The 24,497-nt window shown below is 40.4% G+C and overlaps 1 protein-coding gene across 1 annotated transcript; it reads left to right on the top strand.

Annotated features, from left to right (window-relative positions):
* Positions 1 to 164: 164 nt before the first annotated feature.
* LOC108707546 (biogenesis of lysosome-related organelles complex 1 subunit 1-like) lies at positions 165 to 11,971 on the top strand. The gene is made up of 4 exons (XM_018245541.2): positions 165 to 209; positions 2,332 to 2,380; positions 3,114 to 3,186; positions 10,689 to 11,971. The coding sequence occupies exons 1-4, from the start codon at positions 165 to 167 to the stop codon at positions 10,864 to 10,866; spliced, it is 345 nt and encodes a 114-aa protein (XP_018101030.1). The 3' UTR covers positions 10,867 to 11,971.
* The last annotated feature ends 12,526 nt before the right edge of the window (positions 11,972 to 24,497 follow it).

Here is a 24,497-nt window from a genome sequence, read left to right on the forward strand (position 1 = left end):
GTTCAATGTTAAATCTGCATAAACCTGACAGAATCATCTACAGACTCAAACTCTCCCCAAATTACCACTTTTAATCCCTTTGCTCTAAATTAAAATACAACTACAGATGATTTATTTAAAACTGTCACCCTCTTAAACAGTAATGTCTCTTGAGGAAGCATAGGATGCCGCCTCTCAGGAATAAGAATGAGAGCTTTCATAAAATTTTGGTCGGTCCTGTGATGTCAATACTGTGCATGTGCAAAGCCACATATAAAGCCAGTGATCTCTGCCTGAGAATGCACACAAAGGTTACATTTAGTGATTTAGTACTCCTGGCCCCCCAGCAATTGCTGAGCCTTCTGTCCTTGTTGTTAAATGAGTTGTTCACCTTTATTAACTTTTAGGGGCATATTTATCAAAGGTTGAGTTATAGAGTTACCTGATTTCTTTTTTAAAGATTTTATTTAACAGTTGGTAGACTAACAGATTTCACACTTTACACTTATCCGTGTTAAGTCTTCAAATGAATAGGGATAGCTTCACAGTATGATCAAATACATACAGCCTATATTTTAGAAGCCCATGAATAAAGGATATAACTAAAGCCAGCTCTCCCATATTTTTTCAAATTTAGTTGAACTGCCACGTGCTTCGTATGTTTTATAAGTGGCAGCATACGGTTTACTAAATTCAACCAGTAAGTGAATGATGGGGGTTTAGGTTGAAGCCAGGTTATCACTGAGACATTTGACAACTTTCCTCCAAAATGTTTAAATTTGCGGAGACCATTTTACATGTAAGAAGTCAGCTGAAGGGTATTGACATCTGGAGCAGGAGGGAGGTTTATTTGGAAAGATACTATGTAATCTGATAGGTATAAATTAGTAGAGATGGAGGATCTCTCCTGCTTCATTTGCATTTCACAGATCCTATTGGATAAACCTTGCCAGCCAATCCCATCAAAGATATGCAAAAAAACTGGAGAAGCAAGGCATGAGCAAAACAAGTTCAGTGTGATATTTTTTTATTTGGCTGCCTACAGAGAGAGCTGGTAGCACAGAGGAGTGAGCTTTAGAACAGGGGCACATGGCAGATTCGGGAGATTTAGTCGCCTGATGACTAATCGCCTCTTCTTCAGGGCAACAATCTTTCCGAACTGCCTTCCGCCTGCTAAAATGAAAAAATCACCTGCGCCAATGCACTCGCGATTTCTGAAGTCGGCAAAAGTTTCCCCCGTGAGGCAACTTCGGGCGACTTCGGAAATCGAAGCGCCGCAGATGCCATTGCACTGGCATTTTCTCATTATAGCAGGCAGAAGGCAGGGGAAAGGCAGTTTGGGGAGTTTGTCGCCCCCAGAAGAGGCGGTTAGTCGCCAATTAACAGATAGTTGTGTCTTTTGCTTCCACACTGATCTCTGAGGCAGCACACAGACCGTCATGAAATGGTGGTTCAAGGCAAGAGATGTAAAAGGGCAATATTTATATAAGTATATATACCAGTTTGGTGAGGTTGCTTAAGTATTAATTTCGGGGGTATAGTTTTCCTTTAACATGACTAATCTACAGCTTATCTGAGTGAGCAGCTTCAAAACGACACATTAAATAAAAAAGCTTTACAAAATTGTTTTTACAAAAAATGTTTTTCTCACAGGAGCTATTAAAATGTAGTATATGTTCTGAGGTGAACATCCCCGTTAATAAAATGTTCTGTAATACTGTGCCTAGTTTTTGAATCCTGTGTCCTTGTAAGTACAGAGCAGCAGAGTTGTCTCCATTCTCTTCCGCTCCCAAACTCTTTCTCACTGCAGGGGAACACTATTCCTGCCACCAAGCGATTCCTTCTTTCCCCTACAGCTAAGGAATTTCTGCACCAACCTGAGCCATGCTTTCCTAACTCCTTCAAGGGGTTGTTCACCTTTGAGATCACTTTTAGTATGATATAGAGAGTGATATTCCGAGACCATTTGCAATTGGTTTCCATTTTTTATTATTTAAGGTTTATGAGTGATTTCGCTCTTTATTCAGCAGCACTTCAATTTGCATTTTAAGTAATCTGGTTGCTAGGGTCCAAATTACCCTGGCAACCATGCACTGATTTGAATAAGAGACTGGAATAGTAATAGTAGAAGGACTGAATAGAAAGATGAGTAATAAAAAGTAACAATAACAATATGTGTAGCCTTACAGAGCAATTGCTTATAAGGGGTCACCGACGCCCATTTGAAAGATGCAAATAGTCAGAAGAAAAAGGCAAATAACTATAAAAAAATAAAAAATAAAAATAATGAAAACCAATTGAAAAGTTGCTTAGAATTGACCATTTTATAACATACTAAAAGTTACCTTAAAGGTGAACCACCTCTTTAAGGAACACCAAGCCAAGTGGAAAGAATTGCAAGGTGAGATTATAGTCTCCGGTGTCAGAGGCCCAGTTGTTTGTGCATACCTCCCAATATTTTGGAAATAGAAAGAAGGACAAAAAGAGGGGGGTGATAATTTTAACCATGCCCATTTTTGTACTATACTAAACACAGGTCAATATGGTGTTTGTTGTAAAAAAAAAAAACACCCCTTCAGTGGAGTATACCATTCATAATAATAAACACATCCCCACATAAATGTAAATGCGGAGCCCCTCAAAACATCCAGATCTTCCTTGCTTGAAGTTCCTCTTGAGGCAAATTCAGGTGACTTTGGAAGATTGAAGCGACACATGGGTTTATGATTTATTGGTAAATATTTATATTTAGATATGTTTATTTAAAAATACACCTTGAACAAAAGCAACTTTTCCATCGGGAATTAAAACCTAAAACTCTTTTCCTAATTGAGGACAGAGAGGTGTATATGGTAGATACAATTCTTATTCTGTGTCTGTGAACTGACCCAAGGGCAGAGTTTGGAAAATGTGATCTACCAGAAACAGTTCCTTTGGTTCTGGCTAGAAGATCATGGCTTAGTTATTAGTCTGGACCCTCAGTCATCTATGTTTTGTTTAGATAGTTCTATGCGCTATTCAAGGACTATCAATAGAATCACCACTACTTGTGTTATGATTGGAGTTAATGCAGCCTCCCCTTTTGCTTTTTTTGAGTTAATACCTAATTATTAAGTGTGATCTCTGTTTTGCAGAAAAGAGAAGGAAGGAGGAGATTGTTGCAGCAACTACTTTGACAGAAGCATTGGTAGATCATCTAAATGTAGGGTAAGAGAACTCTTAACTGGTTCCTGGAAAGTTTCACATTTAAACAGGGCTTTACAAAGTCCAATATAGCATGATAATTTTAAGGGTACAAAGTCGTGTGCTATTATTTCCATAAAGGCTATGCTTATTAGTGATGGGCAAATCACGCGTTTTTTCGAAAAAAAAATGTTGCCGCGAATTTTCACGGGCGTTTCGCGGATTTATTCGCTGGCGGCGAATCGTGCAAATTTGCGGCAAATTCGCGCCTGCTGAATAAATTCGCCCATCACTAATGCTTATAAAGGAATGCATGTGCTGACCATTTTTCCAACAATAAGGCCATTAGCCCCCTGTAGTACCAAGGTTCCAGGGAACCCTGTGAACAAGTCAGGTGGTTGTGGAAACTAGTGGTTTGCACTGCTGCCTGATTCCAGTTTAGACATGACCACTATCTCCATGGAGTCTAGAGTTGTCCATGTGCAGGAATTCTGTATCTATTTCAGCTCCTCCCACACTCCAAAAATATACAGGCAGGTTTAATATCTCTTGATGAAATTGAACACATCTCTATGTCTGATAGTCAGCTGTATTATTTCAGCAGTTAGATCGAGTTTTGCTGAGAATATAAACAGCCAGAGAGAATAGAAATTACTATTACTAATAATTTTAAAACCATTGAGCATTTGTAATGCATATTGGTCGTTTTTTTTTCATTCTGCAAACGAAACTATTTTTTTCGTTGAGATCCCCTTCGGTTCTGGTTTTTTGCACTTATTAGCAAAGCGGTTTTATGTTTACAATTTAAACAATCAATTTGCTTGTTTAAAAATAATGTTATCGCGCAAATGGTCTATAGCTCCAAGACATTAAAGTAATTGAAACAAAAAATGTAGGTATTTTAAAGGAATGAATAGATAATGTAGTATTACCTTGCACTGTATTTGCTTCAGAAACACAACTATATTTTAGCTGTTGTGTAGCCAGACATTGAAGCACAGGCTAACACAGCAAATAACAGATACGCTCTGAAGAATTCCATTGTATGTTACAGAGATTATCTGTTACCCGCTGTATATCCTGTGCTTTTTCTCCTTTTTCAGCTTTGAATGGCTGCCCCCATGGCTGCACAGCAGCTTATTTATATAAACTTTAGTAGTCTTTCTGAAGCATATACACCAGTTTTACAGGTGCAGTGCAACACTACATTATATTTTCATTACTTTAAAAGAGTTTTATTTTTTTGGTGTTACTGTTCCTTTAATGAGATATAACTGGGACAGAAGTATTCTTTTAGACAAGATACTTGGATTCTGATTTTACTTACTGTATGTTGGTATATTTCAGGTCCAATGAATAAGAAAATTGAAAGGCACAGGGAACTTTTTTTTTTTTTTAAATAACAGAATAGTTCAGTATCACAGCAAAACATCAGGGTCACTAATATTTCAATGTAGTGCCTTTTCCTGCATGTCTATAGCTTATTATTTCCTGTAATTTTGTTATTTCATCTGCCTTCTTCCTATAAAAAAAAATGATCAGTCCAAGTCATGAATATGAGTCATGGCAAGATGAGAAGAAATCTTAAATTAAATCTTACGTAAATCTTTTGACAATTTTGTTTTGACAAATGCATGGACAAGCATTCTTTCATATGTATGACTGACATATGCCTGGATTGGCTTAATGGCAAGAGGCTGAGTGCTCTGTACAACTCTTAGTTGTCAGTAGAGAATTTCACTAGGGATCGGAATTATGTGAGTGAATCATGCGAGTGAGGATCTACAGTGCAAAGATAGCAAGGATCTACAGTCAGGGCCGGAACTAGGGGTAGGCAGAGTAGGCACGTGCCTAGGGCGCAAAGCTGGGGGGCGCCAGGCACGTACCTGCTCTGTCGCCTACCCCGTGTCCGGTCCCGTCTCTCCCAAACTGCCGAGTGTAACTTTCACAAAAATGCGCCTCTGCTCATGCGCACACACCATTTTGCGCACACGCGCACACCAAAACTACGCTCCAGTGCGCATGCTCAAAAGCTTTGCTACAGCGCGCATGTGCGAAATGGTGTGCGCGCATGCGTGCTGTAGCAAAGCTTTGAGCATGCACGCTGGAGCGTAGTTTCGCGCATGCGCAGTTTCGCGTAGACTGAGCCGGCGCCAGGTTGCCTAGGGCACCTGGCCGGGTTGGCCCAGCTCTGTCTACAGTGCAAAGAGAGAAGTTAAAATATAAAAATTTTCTGCTAGCACTAGGGTTGCCACCTTTTCTGGAAAAAAAATACCGGCCTTCCTATATATTTATCTTTTTCCCTATTAATAACATTGGGATGAACCATAATTTTTACTGGCCAGGCCGGTAAAATACTGGCCAGGTGGCAACCCTAGCTAGCACCCATAGGTGCAACCAATGTCGGGCCAGACATTGGTATTTTCAGCGGCATGCAGCACCGTGTGTGCGTGCTGAGGGACGCCGTGTGCACATGTGCTCTGATGGGTGCCATGTGCGCATGCGCACCTTCATGCACAGCTCGTCACAGGAGGGGGACAAGGGGGCCGGAGGGGGCCAGGTCAGCAGTCCCAGTGGGCCCCGGGCCCCCCGGTCCGACCCTGGGTGCAACTCTGCAGTGCCAGAATGGAGCACAAAGGGTGCGGCATTGGTATCCAGGAAGCTTTGGAGCCCTGTACTATATGACTGCTTATGGCAGGTACTTTGCTGTCTTCCTTCTGCCAGCTCTGTGTCGCCCACCAAATTTTAAATCCAGAGCAAGGAGCAGAGCTCAGAATTCATTGCAGGATGTGCTTTGTGCAGTGGCCCATTCTACCCCTTGCTTTGAATTATATTTTTGTGCTCTGCAAAGAAACTGATTTTTTGGGTGGAAAATCAAGCTTTTGAGATTGACATCTCATGATTCATCTAAGGCTAAGGCCACACTAGGCGATAGTGCCGCGATTTGACTCGCGGCGACTTTTCGCCGCGACTTTTAAGCCGCAATCGCTGGGGAAACTTTTGCGCTGGCGTCTATGGGGAATCGTGAAAAATCGCCAGCGTAAAAACACACGCGGTGATCTTTTCTCTACTGTCGCTCGAAATTGCCTCGCTAGGCGATTTCGAGCGACAATAGAAAAAAGATCGCCGCGTGTGTTTTTACGCTGGCGATTTTTCGCGATTCCCCATAGACGCCAGCGCAAAAGTTTCCCCAGCGATTGCGGCTTAAAAGTCGCGGCGAAAAGTCGCCGCGAGTCAAATCGCGGCGCTATCGCCTAGTGTGGCCTTAGCCTAACAAAAGAAAGTTTTAACCATTCCATGCTTCAGGGCAATTAAAGAGCATGTAAAGGCAAAAAAATTTAATCTCATTTTTACGTTCTTTAATGAAAAAGAAACCTATCTCCAATATACTTTAATTAAAAATATGTACAGTTTTTATAAGAAACCAGACTGTATGCAGTGAAATTCTCCCTTCATTTACTGCTGTGGATAGGAATTGTCAGACTGCTCTGCAGGGAAATAATCATACTTATTAAAAGCAGGGGGAACCCCCGCCTTACTTCCCAGTGGTGCAGAACTCAAGCTATAAAAAAACTATAAAATCCACATTAGATTACATGACAACAGAGGACCCAGTGCTGTATCGGCTTCTGGCAGATAATATTTGACTTGTGCTGTTTTGATAATTTATGATGATCCCTAAGCAGCCCAAACCACACTGAGCATGTACACAGTCTTGGTCTTTCAAAGATTTTTAACAAAGTGACAAGATGGTAACCCCCTGTGGCCAACTTTGAAAGCATAAATCATTTGTTTTATTAGGCTTCTGGTTCAGTAAGTTCATTATTATGTTTAGTATGCAAAATACAGCATTTCTATTTTAGACTTTATTTCCCCTTTAAACTTCTGAAGATTAATATATTCTCATTGTCATTTTACCCCTGATTCTATAAGTATATACAGTATTATGTTGAACCTCTTACTTGCATATCTCAATATCCAACTGATATTATGACAAGTGACCATGTAAACATTGCTCTCCTGAGCAATTTGCATTATTGTAGATCCAATAATATTAGCAGTAGTTCATGGCTAAAATCAAAACATATTTACTGATGCAGAAAGTATCTCCCTGTGCTTCTCTGCTCAGTTCTGATCAAATAAACATGAAATATCATGACATTGAAAAGAAAAATAAGTTATCAGAAGAGCACTCTGAGCAATTTTACATTGTTATATGGCTGGGTCTACAGTCTAGAGTCCCACCTGTTACAGAATCCTACCTGGAGAAGTGAAAAAACTGAAGTGGTATCATTGTTGCCAGGAAGTGATGTGTCTCCAGCGGCAGGTCAAACTAGGATAGTGGGCCGGAACTTGACTGGGGTACTCAGGGTACCAACAAACCATTCACATGATCAATGAATAAGGTTATGAGTCCTTCTGCCCATAAGGTGACTGCTTTCCAGGTATTCTATGGGTACCCAACCTGATGCCAGACTGTAGGTGGGTATATGGAAAACTTAACCCTTGCCCCTTCTAACCCCTCCACTGCTTCCTCCATGTCCCCATGTATTATTTTAATAAGTCTCCCTGTCTCCTCACCTGCTATAAAGTGCCCAGTCAAGTTCAAAGGCGCCATCTTCTAATCCTCTTCTATTTTTGCCAATACGGATCTTGCAGGGACATGGGTGGTATAAGCTGATTCAGGACATAGATTGAACAGTGCATGCTCCTCCAAGGTCCATGTCGCTGCTCTATTATAGCAGGTCAGCAAACAGGCAGACTTCTGAGAAGAATACATTCTGTGAGGAGGGAGCTTGGAGGCGGAGACAACGGTTTAGTTCTCCTTTAAAGTATACCATATAACTAATGTCAGGTATTCATAAAGCTTTACTTAATCACACCATATAGAAATTGAAGACACTTTTAATATTACCCCTTAGATCGTGGCTGTTCGCAGATTTTAAGGTCATGGTTTCTCCCCAAATGATTTAGGCTCTGATTCAAAAATACAAGTTTCCAGAACAGTTTCACAATCCTATCACGTAAGTGACAAAATTCACTGCAGGGTTTGTGCTTCTTGTCTGTGTAATCAGAGTCTTTATTTTAATTAATATGAAGGTAGGTACAGATCCATTTATATTTACTGAAACAGAATCTTCTGACATAGTTACATAGTTATATTGGGTTGAAAAAAGACAAAGTCCATCAAGTTCAACCCCTCCAAATGAAAACCCAGCATTCATACATACACCCCTCCCTACTATGTTGGATCTAATGGTGTAAGATAAAGGACACCCTTGGAACTGCAAATCAGTTAGTGTACCCTGCCCTGGTGTGACGTCATGTCTTCCTTCAGAAGTTGCCAGTGAGTGTAAAGCAATTAAGGCATGTTTGTTTTGGTAAGATTAAGGAAGGAAATGACCGCATTAGAACTCTGCTTTATTTAGGTAGTTAATAATTGGAGTTGTGCAGCCAATTATGAGAGCACTGCTGCTATCTTTCTTCATACATATTGCACAAAGTGTACTGACTGTTATAAAGTGAAGCATGCTTTTCTTACGAAATAAAAATGGTTTAAGTACTTTTAAAATTGCATAGGGATTTTTTTCCTTTACCTTAAAGAGACATATAGTATATGTTAACAAAAAAAACTAATTTTGTAGCCAATAATATATGGTGCTAAAAATGCCCCCGTTATTGGATTTCCCTATAGATCTACTACAGTCAGTCACTGTCCATTTCAAATGAGGGATGGACGTGCCCTAACGGTCCCTGCCAGAAGCAAAGTAGGGGGGCAGCTAATCACAGCCCTGCAGTCACACAAGCACAGACTGGCTTCAGTCTCCTATCAGGTCAGTCTAGCTGCTGATTGGTTCTTATCATGTCCTGAGTGCCACTGGCTCCCCTTCACAGTCAGAGAATTCAATGGGCAGTAGATGGACCAGTTGGGCAGGACTAATTAGGTTTGGCGGAATTTTTCAAAAAATCAGCCCTGTTGGATCTGCTCTATTTTTTGGTGCCAGGCTAATGACTTGAGACAGACTGATCTTTAAATAAGTGGTATTTATTTACAAAGGAACTAAAAGGTATAACATAAAAAGGAACTAACCAGGCCCAGACTGGCAATCTGTGGGTTCTGGCAAATGCCAGAGGGGCTGCTATAAGGTGACATAGAAAGTCAGTATTTAGTGGGCTGTTTGGGCCTTTGTGTGGGCTGATTGGGCCTTTGTGTACCTGAAATGGCAGGACCTATTCTCAGTCTGGACCTGGAACTAACTAAGATGGAGGGAGGTAGAAAGGGATAGGGAAAGATGCAATGGAGGGGAGTGGAAAGTGCCTAACTAACGAAGTATTTACAATGCTCTTTATATACACATAAGGAAGACCATTCAAACAAGCCACACCCAAAAGACAGTCCCAGCCAATCAGTTCGAAGTTAGCTGTTCTTGAAGATGGTTCATCTCTTCTTAGATAGACAAGGGACTGAAATAAAGTTAGGATGCACTGTGAAAGAAATCCCATAATCCAATGCTCCAGGTGTCCCTTTGTTGATCCAGCAGGGTGTCATTCCCTTGGGAACTCTTGCTATCCCTGCACCCACACAAGTATGTCCAGTTATTTGCATCTTTTTGATATGGACATTACTGTAGCTGCAAGGATTGTTTTATGGCAGGATGGCTGATGTCCAGGCTTGCACCTTCACAGTTGCCATTGATGGAAAGGCAGATATCTGTTAACCCATTGCGTGTCTGGGCTTACTGTTGAATATCCAAAATTCAGTACTACAAGCCCCAACACACATATTTTCTAAAGGAAACGTTAAGCCTACATCCTACTAGGTATATACAGTAAGTTGGCACATCTCCCCCACCCAAACCACATCATTTGTACTGAATATACCCCCTCCATTTGCAGGGGCCATCACATTTTCCTAAAAGCAGCTTTCACCTGGTGACACAATCCCATAGAAACTCTAGCTGTCTGATCCTAATTTTTTCTCCTAACCACCTCTTCTGAGCTCAGATTAACCATTACAGTGCTCAACCCCATCAGAACTTTTTATCAAAATATGTTGTGCCTGTATAAACCTGCATTCTGCACTGCATGATGTGGCTTGAGTGGGGAAGATATGCCCAACTTATATAAACGGTAGGAAAATGTAGGCTTTACATGTCCTTTAAAGGAGAACTAAACCCTAAAGATAAAAACCCCTACCCCCCTACCCTACATAGACCCCCTCCCTCCTCCCTCCAGCCTAGCTGTTACCCCAGGCAAATGCCCCCACGGCCACCATTAGAAATCACAGGGACCCATTCAACAACATTTACAGGGCCCCCCTTACAAGTTAAAAAAAATTGGGGCCCCAAAGAATATTTTTAAAAAAATTATTGGTGGCAGGGAACTATAGAATATTAAGTTTCAGGTGCACTGGAGAGCTGTCGTCAGGGTGATGTATTTAATATATATGTGTCATTTAACAAGAATATTGCATTTCAGGAAATATATATTTAATTCAGTATTTTCTTTTTATTCTCTCCATTCAGTGTAGCACAAGCATATGTGAAGCAAAGAAAGTTGGACCATGAGGTAAAGACGTTGCAAAGACTGGCTGCCCAGTTTGGAAATCAGACGACACAATGGATTGGTTTTGTGGAGAACTTTATCCAGGCCCTAAAAGTATATATTCCAGTGCTTGCTTTAATAAGCGTATTTAGCCTTTGATTTGATTCAGACGGGCATTAAGGCCTATGGGGCACTGGCCATTATGATTTAGCTTTGTTTAGCCTGAGCACAGAGTTAGTCAAACACACACTTGCCATTGGTCTGAGATTTCTTTTACATAGATTTATTTATAGTCTGGAGTTTCCTGATTAATCATTGAACATTACATTTATTAGAACGTTCTTTTTTTAATACTGGTCTGGGGTCCCACCTGCAGGACACTGAGAGAAATACATTCATGTAGCATAAGGATTTCCCAAAAGGCAATATCCTGTCCAACAAAAATTCCTGATGGATTAAAATCTGTGTCTTGTGCTTTACTTTTTTTTTTTATTACTGATGAAATGTACAGGTTGCTTACATTTAAATGTGTTTTTAAATATCTATATTGTAAAGTTATTTTGCAAAGATTGGACTGTATTAAAGACTTCTAGTATGCATAGCTTTTTTAAAATATATAATGAAAAATACTTTTCTGGCTGCACAGGGAGCCAGTGCATTAGTACTCGAATAATAAATTTGGTGGGGTTTGCTTACCCTTCAAATGATTGCAATAGTTAAATAAGGAAGCCATACAGTAGCAGAACTTTATTTTACAAAGTTTTCTAAAGTTTTTCTTATAGTTTTTGAGATATAAATTGTTTTAATGTGCTTCATCAACCTTAACTCTTTTTTTCCCAAAAACAACTCTAAGAAAAAAAAAACATTAAAGACAAATCTCATACTTCATGTTCAATCCTCAATCAATAGATCAAACAATCTATTCTGACTTACCTGAGACCCGGGCCGGTGCTGCTGTTAGCAGAAAACCACACTGGCCCAGGCATCCCCTCCTTGGATTTGTCATTCTTCACTATACATGTGCAGTAAAGTGAAAAGGGTTGTATTTTTTAATGTTCGGCTTTTCACTCTGCGAGCGCAGTAAAGAAAGAAGAAGCTAGAAGACAATCTCTCTGTGGTGCTTGCTGAGAAGAACCCTGGACCAGAGCAGTTTTGTGCTAACAGGAGCACCAAGCCAGGGTATCCAGTAAGTGATTTTAAAGGTAACTGAAGCCCCAAAATGGATATTTAAGCAACAGAAAGTATATATAATATTAAGTGGCATATTAAAGAATTTTACCAAACTGGTATTTATATGTAAGTAATTATTGCCCTTTTACATCTCTTACCTTGAACCACCATTTAGTTATATTCTCTGTGCTGTCTCAGAGATCACCTGACCAGAAATAATAAAACTGTAAAACTGTAAAAGGAAGAAGTTTGGAAGCAAAAGACAGAACTTTTAATTGGCTCATGTGACCTAACATGAATGGTATGTTTGTGTGCACTGTGAATCGTACGATCCCAGGGGGCGGCCCTTATTTTTTAAAATGGCAGTTTTCTATTTAGGATTACCCAATGGCCAGGGCCGCTCCGGCCATGAGGCAAGGTGAGAATCTTGCAAAAAGCCGCCTCTGGTAACTTTAAGAGACGAATTTCCGTTTTTTAAAACGGAAATTCGGCTCTTCTAGCGCAGCGAGCGCAATAGCGCTCACTGCACTAGCGATGCGGCCCCTCCTCCACCCGCTCCGACGCTGGTAGTTAGAAGAGCGGAGCAGGAGGAGGGGCTGCATTGGGGCTGCTGCCTCAGGTGGCAGCAGCCCCTGAAACGTGCCTGCCAATGGCACAAACTACTAAAAAAGTATATTATTATGAAAATGGTTTATACACATTATGCATTATCTTTTTTTAGAGACCTACATTGTTTGGGGGTATAATTTTCCTTTAATCAATGGAAGGGTGCCTAACATTTGGCACTCCCAGTGATTTGCTTCTTCTTTAACCCATAGAACCTACCATGATCACAAGTACACATTGAAGCTGTGTATCAAATCATCACCAAGGGGCAGATTTATCAAGGGTCAAATTTCGAGGGTTAATAAACCTTTGAATTCGACCCTCAAAGTAAAATCCTTCGAATATCGAATTTGAAGGATTTTTGCGCAAATACTTCGATCGACAGATCGAATAAAAATCGATAAAAAATCGAATGATTCGAACGATTTTAATCGATCGAAGGATTTTTATTCGATCATAAAAAACATAGAAAAGTGCTGGGGAAGGTCCCCATAGGCTAACATTGAACCTCGGTAGGTTTAAACTGGCGAAGTATGTAGTCGAAGTATTTTTTAAAGCGACAGTACTTCGACTATCTAATGGTCGAATAGTTGAACGATTTTTACTTCGACTCGTTCGAATCGAAGTCGAAGGTCGAAATTCAAATTGTTTTTTAAATGTGCCCCCAAGTATCACATTACATAGCTGTATGCAGGATTAAATGGAAAGCAATTTGCATATGAAGTATCGATGCACACCTACAGTTCAGCTTGCTATCAGTTTGCCAAGTTGAAATTTTAAGATCAAAATGCTGTCAATGCTAAGTCCAGTTTTGTACCAATACAGGGACAAGGCAAAAGGTGACTTAGAAATATTTCTGAAATGAACTGCACAATTGTGTTGGATTTTGTGCAAATCCATTAATCAGCCTGAAATGTGTGGCGCTAGTGGGAACAGAAAAGGAGCTTAAATTCATCAGAATCATGTGTCGGCAAAGGAAAATAGTGAGGGGCACAAGTGAACAACTTTGCTTCTTAATTACCAGTAGCTCAAGGGCGGGAGAAGCAATTCAGCCTCAGTAGAAGGGTGTTAACTGTTCATACCTTTATATATATATATATATATATATATATATATATATATATATATATATATATATATATATATATGTATATTGCAACTTTCGTGTCTTTTTTTTCTGCACAGCAAGCATTGGGTATAACCAAATAGAAGCTGAAGGCAAGTAAAATAGCAGCATAAACACTGTATATTTGCTGATCTCTATGCAGAGTTCTTCTGCATATGAAGCAGGTTATGTATTTGTGCTGAACTGTTTTCACCTCCTTCTGCCATAATGGGTACACCATCTGTTCTATTTTTTCACCTGCACAATACAGGATACAACAGGGGGTGCAGTTAATCTACAAACCCAAATGCTGAGCACACAAGGGCTGTTTCCTATGCAGGTACAGCGCCAGTGGCGTAACTAGATGTTGCTGGGCCCCACAGCAAATTAATTTTAGGGCCCCCAACATATCCAGTGTTTGTCCTGTTTTACCAATATATGTTCAAATTGCTCATCAATGAGAGCCTCATGGGGCCCCCTGTACCTCCTGGGCCCCCCTGCAGCCGCAGGGTCTGCTTCCTCTGTAGTTACGCCCCTGTACAGCGCTATCAGCACATGCACTCTGACAACCCCAGTCTTGTTCCAGGTGCAGCGATCTGAATCAGCAGCAGAGGGAGCATTCACATCACATGGGAAGCAAAGGAGAACTACAGAGCCTCTTGCTACTGAGTTTAAGATAAGAGCCAATATTTTTGACAAACCAGTTGAAATCAGCCGAGAATCAAACAATTGTTGATAGAGGTTGTGCACAATAAAATATCACTACTATAGAATCTGTTTATACATTCTATTTCACTCTAGGGGAAAGCTGCATTGCTCCCAAAGTGGCAGAAGGGTTAAAAGAGTCATCCAAAAAGAAACAATGCGGTGGATACAGGACAGGAGAGGGGGTGAGGTGCAAAAGTTTACATTATAATATTATAGATATTTCTATCTATACAAATATATAGAGTGAGGTAGAGGGTTATTAGCGATGGAGAGGTGAGTGTGGGGGTAACTCAGCAGAATGAGAAGGGAAATGGTAAAAGAGGACAGTGAATAGGGTGAGGCCATGGATAGCTGGGGGTTCAATGGAGCAGCAGGGGACAGGCCCCGGGCCCCCAAGTCTGACGCTCTTGATATATATATATATATCAAGAGAATATCCTTTATTAAGTACAAGTGCCCCCCCTTGCCCCTATCTGTGGACACCCATGCTTGCCACTAAAAAGCTGAGGTGCATGAGTGCCATCTCACAGTGTAGAACAGTGATCCCCAACCAGTAGCTTGTGAGCAACATGTTGCTTTCCAACCCCTTGGATGTTGCTCCCAGTGGCCTCAAAGCAGGTGCCTATTTTTGAATTCCAGGCTTGGAGGCAAGTTTTGGTTGTATAAAAACCAGGTGCACTGCCAAACAGAGCCTCAATGTAGGTTGACAATCCACATAGGGGCTATCAAATGGCCAATAGGGATGTAGCGAACTGTTCTGCTGCAAACTAGTTCGCGCGAACTTCGACCGTTCGCGTCCGCCGAATGTTCGCGAACGTTTGGGAACGTTCGCATTTTGAGTTCGCGTTCGATTCGAATACAAGTCGTTCGACCATTCGACCATTCGAATTCCTTCGACTGCTAAAAATCGAACGATTTCCATTCGTTCGAACTATTGTAAGCATTCGATCGAATGAAAAGCATTCGATCGAATGGCTTCGATCGTTCGATTCGAATGAAAATCCTTCGATCGAATGATTAAAATCCTTCGATCGTTCGAATCGAACGATTTTAGCGGGTGTTCGAAGTTCGCGAACTGTCCGCGAACGTTCGCATTTTTTGCCGGCGTTCGCGAACACCAAATCGGCAGTTCTCTACATCCCTAATGGCCAATCACAGCCCTTATTTGGCACCCCAAACACATTTTTCATGCTTGTGTTGCTCCCCAATTTCTTTCTCTTCTGAATGTTGCTTAAGGGGGGAAAAGGTTGGGGATCCCTGGTGTAGAGTATATTGTTTAATACAAATGGCAGCATTATACCCCAATTGTTTAAAAGTTTTAGGCATGAATGTATTTGCTTTATTCCTACTTTGGAGTTTAAAAATGACAAAATGTTTAGCACCTCAGAAAATGCCACCAGATAAGGGACACACTGCACTCCTCAACTCTAGACTGTGAGATGTAAAAAGCACTTTGCTGCATAGCGGCATTCCACAAATGGATTAGCAACTATTAAATACTTCTCACTATACCCTGTAGGGGATTGAGCTGAAGGGCTACAAACATCACATTACCGGCCTCTTTATTTACTGTGTTCCATAGAAGGTAAACATAAGTAAACATAGTAAACTTTATTTATGAAGTATTTCTCATCGAATTCCTTCTTTGCATTATGGCCACTGGAAAGGTAACAGGAAGCAGAGCAAAGCTTAAATCAGAGATGGCCAAACTGTGACTCTATTTTATTGATGAAATTCCATGTTTGGAATTAAAGATCAACAACATGTGAGTTGATAGGTCTGTATAGGCATGTGTATATCAAAACTATCCTTTAGTTATTACACAGTAAATGTCAATTGAGAAGGGCATTTTCTATCCATGGGCTCTCTTAGGAAGTCAGAACTATTTTCCCCTTTACCCTAACCTATCTTATATCCATGGTGCTGAGCATATTTCTTATTCCTTTTTCATATTTCTTTTTTTTAAACATCTTGTGAACATGTCACAGGCAGGGTAATTTTTTGGTGGTGCAGTGGTTTTACAGTGAATAACAGTTTTTTGTTTTTTTAATTCTTTATTTTAAATTTTCTTTAAGATAAAGGGTACAGAGGAAAAGAGGGTAAAATAAAAGGAAATAGAGGAATATGCAATCAGTATCAAATACTAACAGTGAAAAAGGAAAAAATAATAAATGTATATTGTCTAAATGGCTGCTAACAATACATTTGTTTTATATCTTCTACAGTTGATGGGAGGTAAGAGGGTTGGAAATAACCATGTCATTTACAATTCAATAATTCAATCAAGTTTGGTCATTGATGTCCAACTTTGATTTAGTAATTTTGTTTATTATAGAAATTATAGTCTTCCAGAATTGTTCCAAGACTGGACATGTAAGCCAAATGTGAGAATGGGAACCATCTATACCATACACCTCCAGCACACCTTGGACATAGTTGGAAACATTTTATTTAATCTAACTGGGGTGTAGTGCCATCTTGTAATTAATTTAAAAGCAGATTCTCTCGTCTTTAATGCATGGAGGATTTGAAAATGTTTGTAAAGATTTTTTCCCATTTGGATGCTGTGATTTTAACTTTTAATTCAGCTTCCCACTCATTATAAAAAGGCTTTTCTATTTGGGATGAGTGATCAATAAGTAGTTTATAAATCTTTGATAGAGGTTTATTAACTTTTAACAGAGATGATACCAGTTGCTCCCGTGGTGTTACAGTGAATAACAGTTAGCATTCATACAGATATTCAGTTCATACTCCTACAATAGAAAAAAGGCTTTGTCTTGGCTCGTATAATATAGGTTATGAAAAAGGATGTACATTTTATATAAAGGGGAGTACACAATCTCATTTGGTGAAGGTCACAAGCAGCAAATTTAATCTCCTTTCTCATTGATTTTACAAAACTGAGTGTTAGTAGGGATGCACCGAATCCACTGTTTTAGGATTTGGCCGAATCCTTTGTGAAAGATTTGGCTGAATACCGAATCGGAACCTTATTTGCGTCTGTAAATTAGGTAAAGAAGGAGTAAAAACATGTTTGACTTCCTTGTTTGTGTGACCAAAAGTCATTTGATTTTTTGGATTTGTATTCGGTTCGGCCAGGCACTTGGATTTCACTCCTATGGCTGAATCCCAAATCGAATTCTGGATTCAGTGCATTCCTAGATAATAGTTGATAATAGATAATAGTTGTTACATAGTTGTTGGCGGATCCTGAAGAATTGTTTTTTTTTGTGTACCAGGAAGTTACCTGAAAGCACTGCACTAGCGCTTGTTGTTTTTCAATGGGTAGTATATAGTGAATAAAGTACCCCCTCTTGTAAAATATAAGGATATTATAAGTTACCGAGGAGTTTCATGACCATATAAAAACACGAGGCCGAAGGCCGAGTGTTTTTATACAGGTCATGGAACTCCGAGGTAACTTCTAATATCCTCATATTTTACAACTGGGGGTACTTTATTTATTATAATACACAAGTTTCAGTGAGTCATGTGACAGAAATGATATCAGAACTCACCGTTTATAACTGATGACATCAGAACTCACCGTTTATAAGGATATAATTTACAAGATATTCATGGCTTTTGTGTATTATAGTGATATAACTCTCCCATGTGTCAAAAAAAATGTTTAACCCACATTTCTTTCTGCATATGGCCGTCAATCCAATTAATTTTAAACAAATGGGACAGTTTTGATGTAAAGAGAGGAATTGATGACGGTTGTGGTTTGATCCAGTCCTGAAGAATAGTTATTTTTGTTTGCTACTGCTGAGATTATGATCAGGCCCGGATTTGTGGAGAGGCCACCAAGGCCCGGGCCTAGGGCAGCAGGATTTAAGGAGGTGGCATGCTGCGCAACCACACCTCCATTGGTTCAGAAACACTGGGGATGAGCAGGAGATACAATAGTTTTTAAAATCTCCTGTGCACCATTCCCCATTGCTATGGTCCCGATGATTACAATTTGAGGGAATAAAAGAGAGGGGACAGGGTGACAGTGGGCCTAGGGGTGCCCGTTATGTAAATCCAACCCTAAGTATGATAAGTAGTCTTTAACCCCTAGTCAGTCTGGATGGAAGCCGTGTTGGTGCTGAGCATATTTTGTGCTCCCAGACATGTTAAAATTCTAGTCTTTCAAGAAGTGCACCTCCTGTTCCCTAGTCTGATCAGGACAATCAGTAATATGTTTGTGTATGTATAACACAAGTATATACAGTTAGGCCCATAAATCTATGGACAGAGACAACTTTTTTCTAGTTTTTGTTCTGTGCGTTACCACAATGAATTTTAAATGAAACAACTCAGATGCAGTTGAACTGCAGACTTTCAGCTTTAATTCAAGGGGTTGAACAAAAAGATTGCATAAAAATGTGAGGAACTAAAGCCTTTTTAACACAATAACTTAATATGGGCCTAACTGTAGGAGAAAAGTAACTCTGGTACAAGGGTTTTACACATAAAATAACTCACTTAGGCAAAGAAAATGCTAGGGGAAATATATGTCTCTCTTGCTTACCATCCTATTGACGATGCACTTTATTGATGTGCGGGGCGGACTTTTCTTTTACCTCCACCCGCAGCGACCCGGGTCCCGCGGGTATCGGGCCAGCCCGCACATCACTAAAGCACTTCCTGGAGGCCCAGGCTAACAGTGGCATTTTTTTCATATCTATAAATCAATGCCTTCTGCTGAATTAGGAATCTGCTGGACAAAAATGTCTATTCTGTGTATTCTCATGGTGCCCAGTGAATCTATGTGTCCTCTGACCCAGGGATTTGAATGTGACCCTCCCAAAATTGGGCTTCTGCCTAAGAATATTAATTCAGTCATTGTACGAGGCAGCTAATCTACATTCTGATCCGCATCAGGGTAAGACTTTAACAAAAGATGTAAATAAAGGAGAAATAGATTCCCAAGTCTCCCAGGGATAATCGGAAGGAATGCCAGTCACATGAAGGGAGAAAAGCTCTGGAAGAATTGGCCTTTGTATCTGAAGCTGAATTCATCCTATAACACAGAGAGGTGTAATGAATGAATCAGAGCTTTTTCTTTTCACTTCAAAGTATTGTGCATAAATAAATACAACTAATTTGCATCATATTGAATGCAACAAGTGAAACAACCTAAGTAAAGAAAATCGTTATTCTTTATCTTATGTAGTATTCCAAGCTGGCCACAGGCCTATCGTTCATATTACAGCCAATTATATCCCTTATCTATCTTCTAGCTCGTTCCACCATTCAGAGTTTTGCACTTTTCCTTTACCACAACATTCTAACCCAAATCCCCATCTCTGTCCAACAGAACAACACACCATGCCACGTCTACATACCAGGATCAAAGGCCTATATAGTTTCATTAAGTATTAGCCTCACCCCTGTAACATACTTGTACTGTGTATCTTGATATCTTACCTGCAAAGGAATCCTCTATTTAGTAACCTACAAAGATCATTTATTTTTTCTATAGCAGCTATTTGGTTGCTATGGTCCAAATTACCTCAGCAACCAGCCAGTGGTCAGAATGAGAGACTGGGATATGAATAGAAGAGGACCTAAATTGAAAGATAAGTAATAAAAAGAGGCGGGCCAAGCTGTCGAAGCGCCCTAGGCAACCAGGCCGGCCACCTCACCCCCTTCCCCTTTGTGCATACACGCAAATGTGAGTGAGTATGTGCATTCGATGTCACAGGAGTATTCGTAGGGGCGAAGAGGTGAGGAGTACCATCAGGTAGAAGAAAGTCTTTCCGTAGGCAGAAGGCTCTTCAAGAGGTACCTGCCCAGCACACCCCATTCATTGCACCCTAGACAGGTGCCTCTTCTGCATACCCCTAATTCCTGCCCTGTACACAGTTTAGGGTGAGAAGGGCTTAAATAGTGATGAACAAGCCCCTCTCAATGGGCTTCTGAAAATATATGCAAATTACTATTTATGTCCCTATATGTATTGGAAACACACTACCCTACAGGACTTCATGGCTGCATCAGTGGCCTCAATACTGCATTTAATATAGGAGTATCTTGTACTTCATTACACCTGCTGGTTTTGCTCCAGTAAATAGCAAATCTCTACCCAGCAGTCAGGTTGTGTATTATCGCCATTTGTATGATTATAATAATAACAGAAGCTATTAGGGATTCAGCTAGAGACAAACAGCAGCATCAACTTAAAAGATGATTACAATCTAAAATACAAACTAATTGAATGAGTAAGTCTTGGCCAGTTGCGTTTGGCATCCAATATCACTGGAGAGCTTATGGCACACACAAAAAAAACTGATTTTTTAAATGTAGATCTTTGTGCTGCCCATTGCTTTAGCCTGTAAAACAATGAGTCTATCATATGAATGGAAACGCATACCCAACATAATGCATGCATTTGATTAAATTGTCACTTGGGTCTCAAAGTGTGTGTTTCCAGATGTGTTTTTAGTCAATCTTTTGTTATAAAAGCCTAGTGTGCACATCATTCCTCTGGGCAATAAAAGTCTACTAACAAGGCTGAAGTACAGGTTAAACTAACAGTATTTCCAGTAATTTGGCAGGAGGTTTGTGCTGTTTGAGCCCCCTCCAGCTGTGCCACATTTCATAGTACCAGTTGTTGGTTAGTGGGGCTCCTGCTGGTGGAACGTTCCAACTTCCAGGTGCACTTGGGACACTGCTTAGCTTGAAAACCCAACCTGTTTGGCACATACCATGCTACCATATATCAGTGATCATATCATCACCTGAGCACTTTATATAAAGGGAAGAGCAGATATCCCTTTGTGTAATCATAGTACGCATTAAATATTGTAAGTCTGAATGCAGGGGCGATCTTGGCCCCTCCGCCGCCTGAGGTGGCTTGCGGCTGCTGCCGCCCCCCCCCTCCCAGTGCGATCACCTTTTTGCACTGGAGGGGGTCCAAGGGGGGTCCACGAGGGTGGTGGAGAGGGCCAGGATGCTAGTGCAGAGAGCATAATTGTGCTCTCTGTGCTAGAAGAGCCAAATTTCCGATTTGAAAACTGGAAATTTGGCTCTTAAAGTACCAGGATCTGCATTTTTGCCTCCCCTGGTATGTAGTGGGGTGCTGTCACCTGAGGGAGTTTCTCCAATTCACCTCATTGGCGAAGCGCCCCTGTCTGAATGACAACCATAGTCTATATGTAAGACAAATTCTGCAGCAGCTGCCATGGGAGACATTGGGGCAAATTCACTAACGGGCGAATGTTAGCCCGTGACCGCTTCGCCATACCTCGCACAACATCACCAAGCGCAAATTCATTACCACTATGCTAATTCATTAAAATGCGAAGCTGCGACTCAGCAGCCAAATGCTGGCCAATTTTAGCTAGCGCTATGGGCAAGCATTTCCTATAGAATTTTCGCTAGCGTTCATTTCTGCCTAGCGAAACTTTGCTAGCACTCTTGCACTTAGGTTAATTTGAATAGGGCGGGTACCATAAAGTCATATGGACGTCCTTATTAGTAATGTTGGTGCAAATGTCTGAAGTGGCCACTTTTTTAAACACATGTCCAATGAGCCAAAATAAAGACAGAAGAGATCCTCTAATGCCCTAGACAAAGCCCTTAAACAAATGTGGCATGCCCCTCAAATTAGTTTTAAAAAATTGTTCAAACATAAATCTTTAATTCTTTATAAGGCAATCACTCGCCAAGTCGCCAATGTTTTTTACAACTTTAATGCATTTCCGGCATACAGAATATGACTCAACATTGAGGAGGCTCTAGCGAAAGGGTTACAAAAATTAGCATCTTAGTGAATTTGGAGAGTAACGAAAAGTTGCCTGGTGAAAGGGTGTGAACAAAAGCTAACGACTGTCTTCTTCGCTAGCGAATTGTCCTCTGCGTCTGTTAGTGAATTGTCTATGTCCCTGCGGATGGGATTTCTGGGATCTCTATCTTATGAGTGGATAATTTGGACAGCTTGGAAAGCTAAAAACCATAGCATTGCTGGCACCAAACTTTTTAATTAAAAGGAGTACTGACCCTAAAAATTAGCGAACAGATTTAGTGGGGAGTGCCTAACAAATTAGATCCCCCCCAATCTGATTTTGCTTGTTCTTTAGTAAGATATCCTATTTGGCTACAAGAAGATACAAGAAAAATAAGCAAAGCAGTTACCAAATTCAATTATCAATCAGCAGTGTTGCCGTGCAGTCATTGTGATGTGACTGGCACATGTGGAAAGAGATTACAGAAAGAAAATTAAATTTTTTAGGATTTTCTGGTCCATATCCACCTGTCACTACAGGCTGCAGGGCAACATTCAACCACTTCTTTGTCATTGGTGAACCTGTTACTATGTACCGTGATAGCAGTAGCCTGTATTTATTTTTAAAGGATAACTAAAGCTTGAGAAAGAATTAGGCTAGCGATACAGCACACTATGTTTTGGGCTTCTATACCAGAACAAGGCAACCACAGCCCTTTAGCAATGAAGATCTGTATTCCCTCATTAGCTCCTCATATTCTTTTCTGCTGATTCAAAGTTACCTGAGCTTTGCGACCGACTCGCAATATACTCTATGAATAAAATATAAAAGTCACAATACAAGACCAATTATGTGTTGTTTGACTTACTAAGAAACTAAGAAAAAAAAAGTACCTTGACAGAAAAGATGTTGCAAAGCATGCTCTCTGTCAACCCTTTAGATGCTCAGAAGCACACCTTGGGCTGTAGTCCTAAACTCAAAAAATGTCTGTACCCACATGCTGTACTGTTCCTTCCAGTTGTTAAACCGGGAAACATATACTAAAGGTTGGCATTCACTGGCAAACGTGGCTATTATCTGACTGTCAGATGGACAAATAACGTTGTTTTGACATGGAGTTTCCATTAAAACTAAAGACAAGATTCTCAGCAGGATTCAGGCTCTATGCACAAACTGGAAAATACTGGTGGAAAAACACCCCATTTAATATCTAAAATTCCAACTCCAGATAAAACATGATAATCTGTACTGACAAAGTGTCAAATAAACACTTAAGAATATTAGTAAACCATTTCAGTCCACTGCAGAATGTGTCTGCTAGTTTGTCAGAGTGATAGAAAACATATAGAGCAGCAGACCTGTCAGTTACGATTCCTCCCCTCTGTTCCAGCAATGCACATGTATAGTATTGCCATGTTTAACCCTTCCCAAATACTTCATGTTCTCTGGCTTATGTCATTGGAATTGGCAGAATGTTGACAGTTTTATTTTTAATCACAGCGTAGATCCTGTCATTAGAGACATTAGGCTGCTCACTGATTGTCTCATGACCCCCTTATAATGAATAGATCCATTTATTGTCCAACAGAAACTTCCAAAGATGTGTGATCTTTGGCTCCTGTTAGCCCTTCTCACCCTAACCAGGTTGGTTTCACTTCATTTAACACATCTATCTTTATTCCTGGTGGCTTGTGAAACCCTCCTTTCTTCTGCTTCCTATAGTAAATCCCAGGCACACACTGCTTATAATGAGAAAGTTACATGGTAACCATTTATCAACCGTTTATATAGGGGTATTCCTTGAGCCCAAGTGAGAAATAAATGCATTTTGACTCTTTTTTTCTGCAGTTTTTTTCTAAAGCCCTAACGGAGAGAGATTTGAATTCTTTGCATTCTTAAGGCCTCTCCGTGGTTCCTGGGCAACAGTATTTACAACTCTACCGCTATAGAGCCACGTTAGTAAACCTTGACTGGACATTACCAGTTAGGGTTGCCACCTGTCCGGATCCAAACAGCCTGTTTTCTTTCCAAATTAGAAAATCCGGAAAGGACATTGAAGAAATGACATTGCGATCAGCCAATTACTAATAACCACATCATCAGTCCCTAGGGTTGCCACCTTTTTTAAAAAACAATACCAGCCTTCCTTTATATTTAGATTTTTTCATATTGATAACAATGGGGTCAAGCATAATTTTTACTGGTCAGGCAGGTAAAATACTGGCCAGGTGGCAACCCTATCTGTCCCACCCCCTACATCACTCACTCCAGTCTGCCCCCCAATGTCCCCTCCCCCTATGTCGCCCCCGTTGTCACCGGCACGCTCCCTGTCCGTTTTCCCCAAAGAAAAACTTTGGCAACCCTATTACCAGTACATATCACTCAACCTTCAGGATTTAATATTGGGATATTTTAGACTATTTTAGACCAAGACCCTTAAACTGTCAGGTCAGACACGGTCTTCTGAAATCATGCTCTGA

This window comes from Xenopus laevis, chromosome 2L (genome assembly GCF_017654675.1).
Source record: "Xenopus laevis strain J_2021 chromosome 2L, Xenopus_laevis_v10.1, whole genome shotgun sequence".
Lineage (NCBI taxonomy): Eukaryota > Metazoa > Chordata > Amphibia > Anura > Pipidae > Xenopus > Xenopus laevis.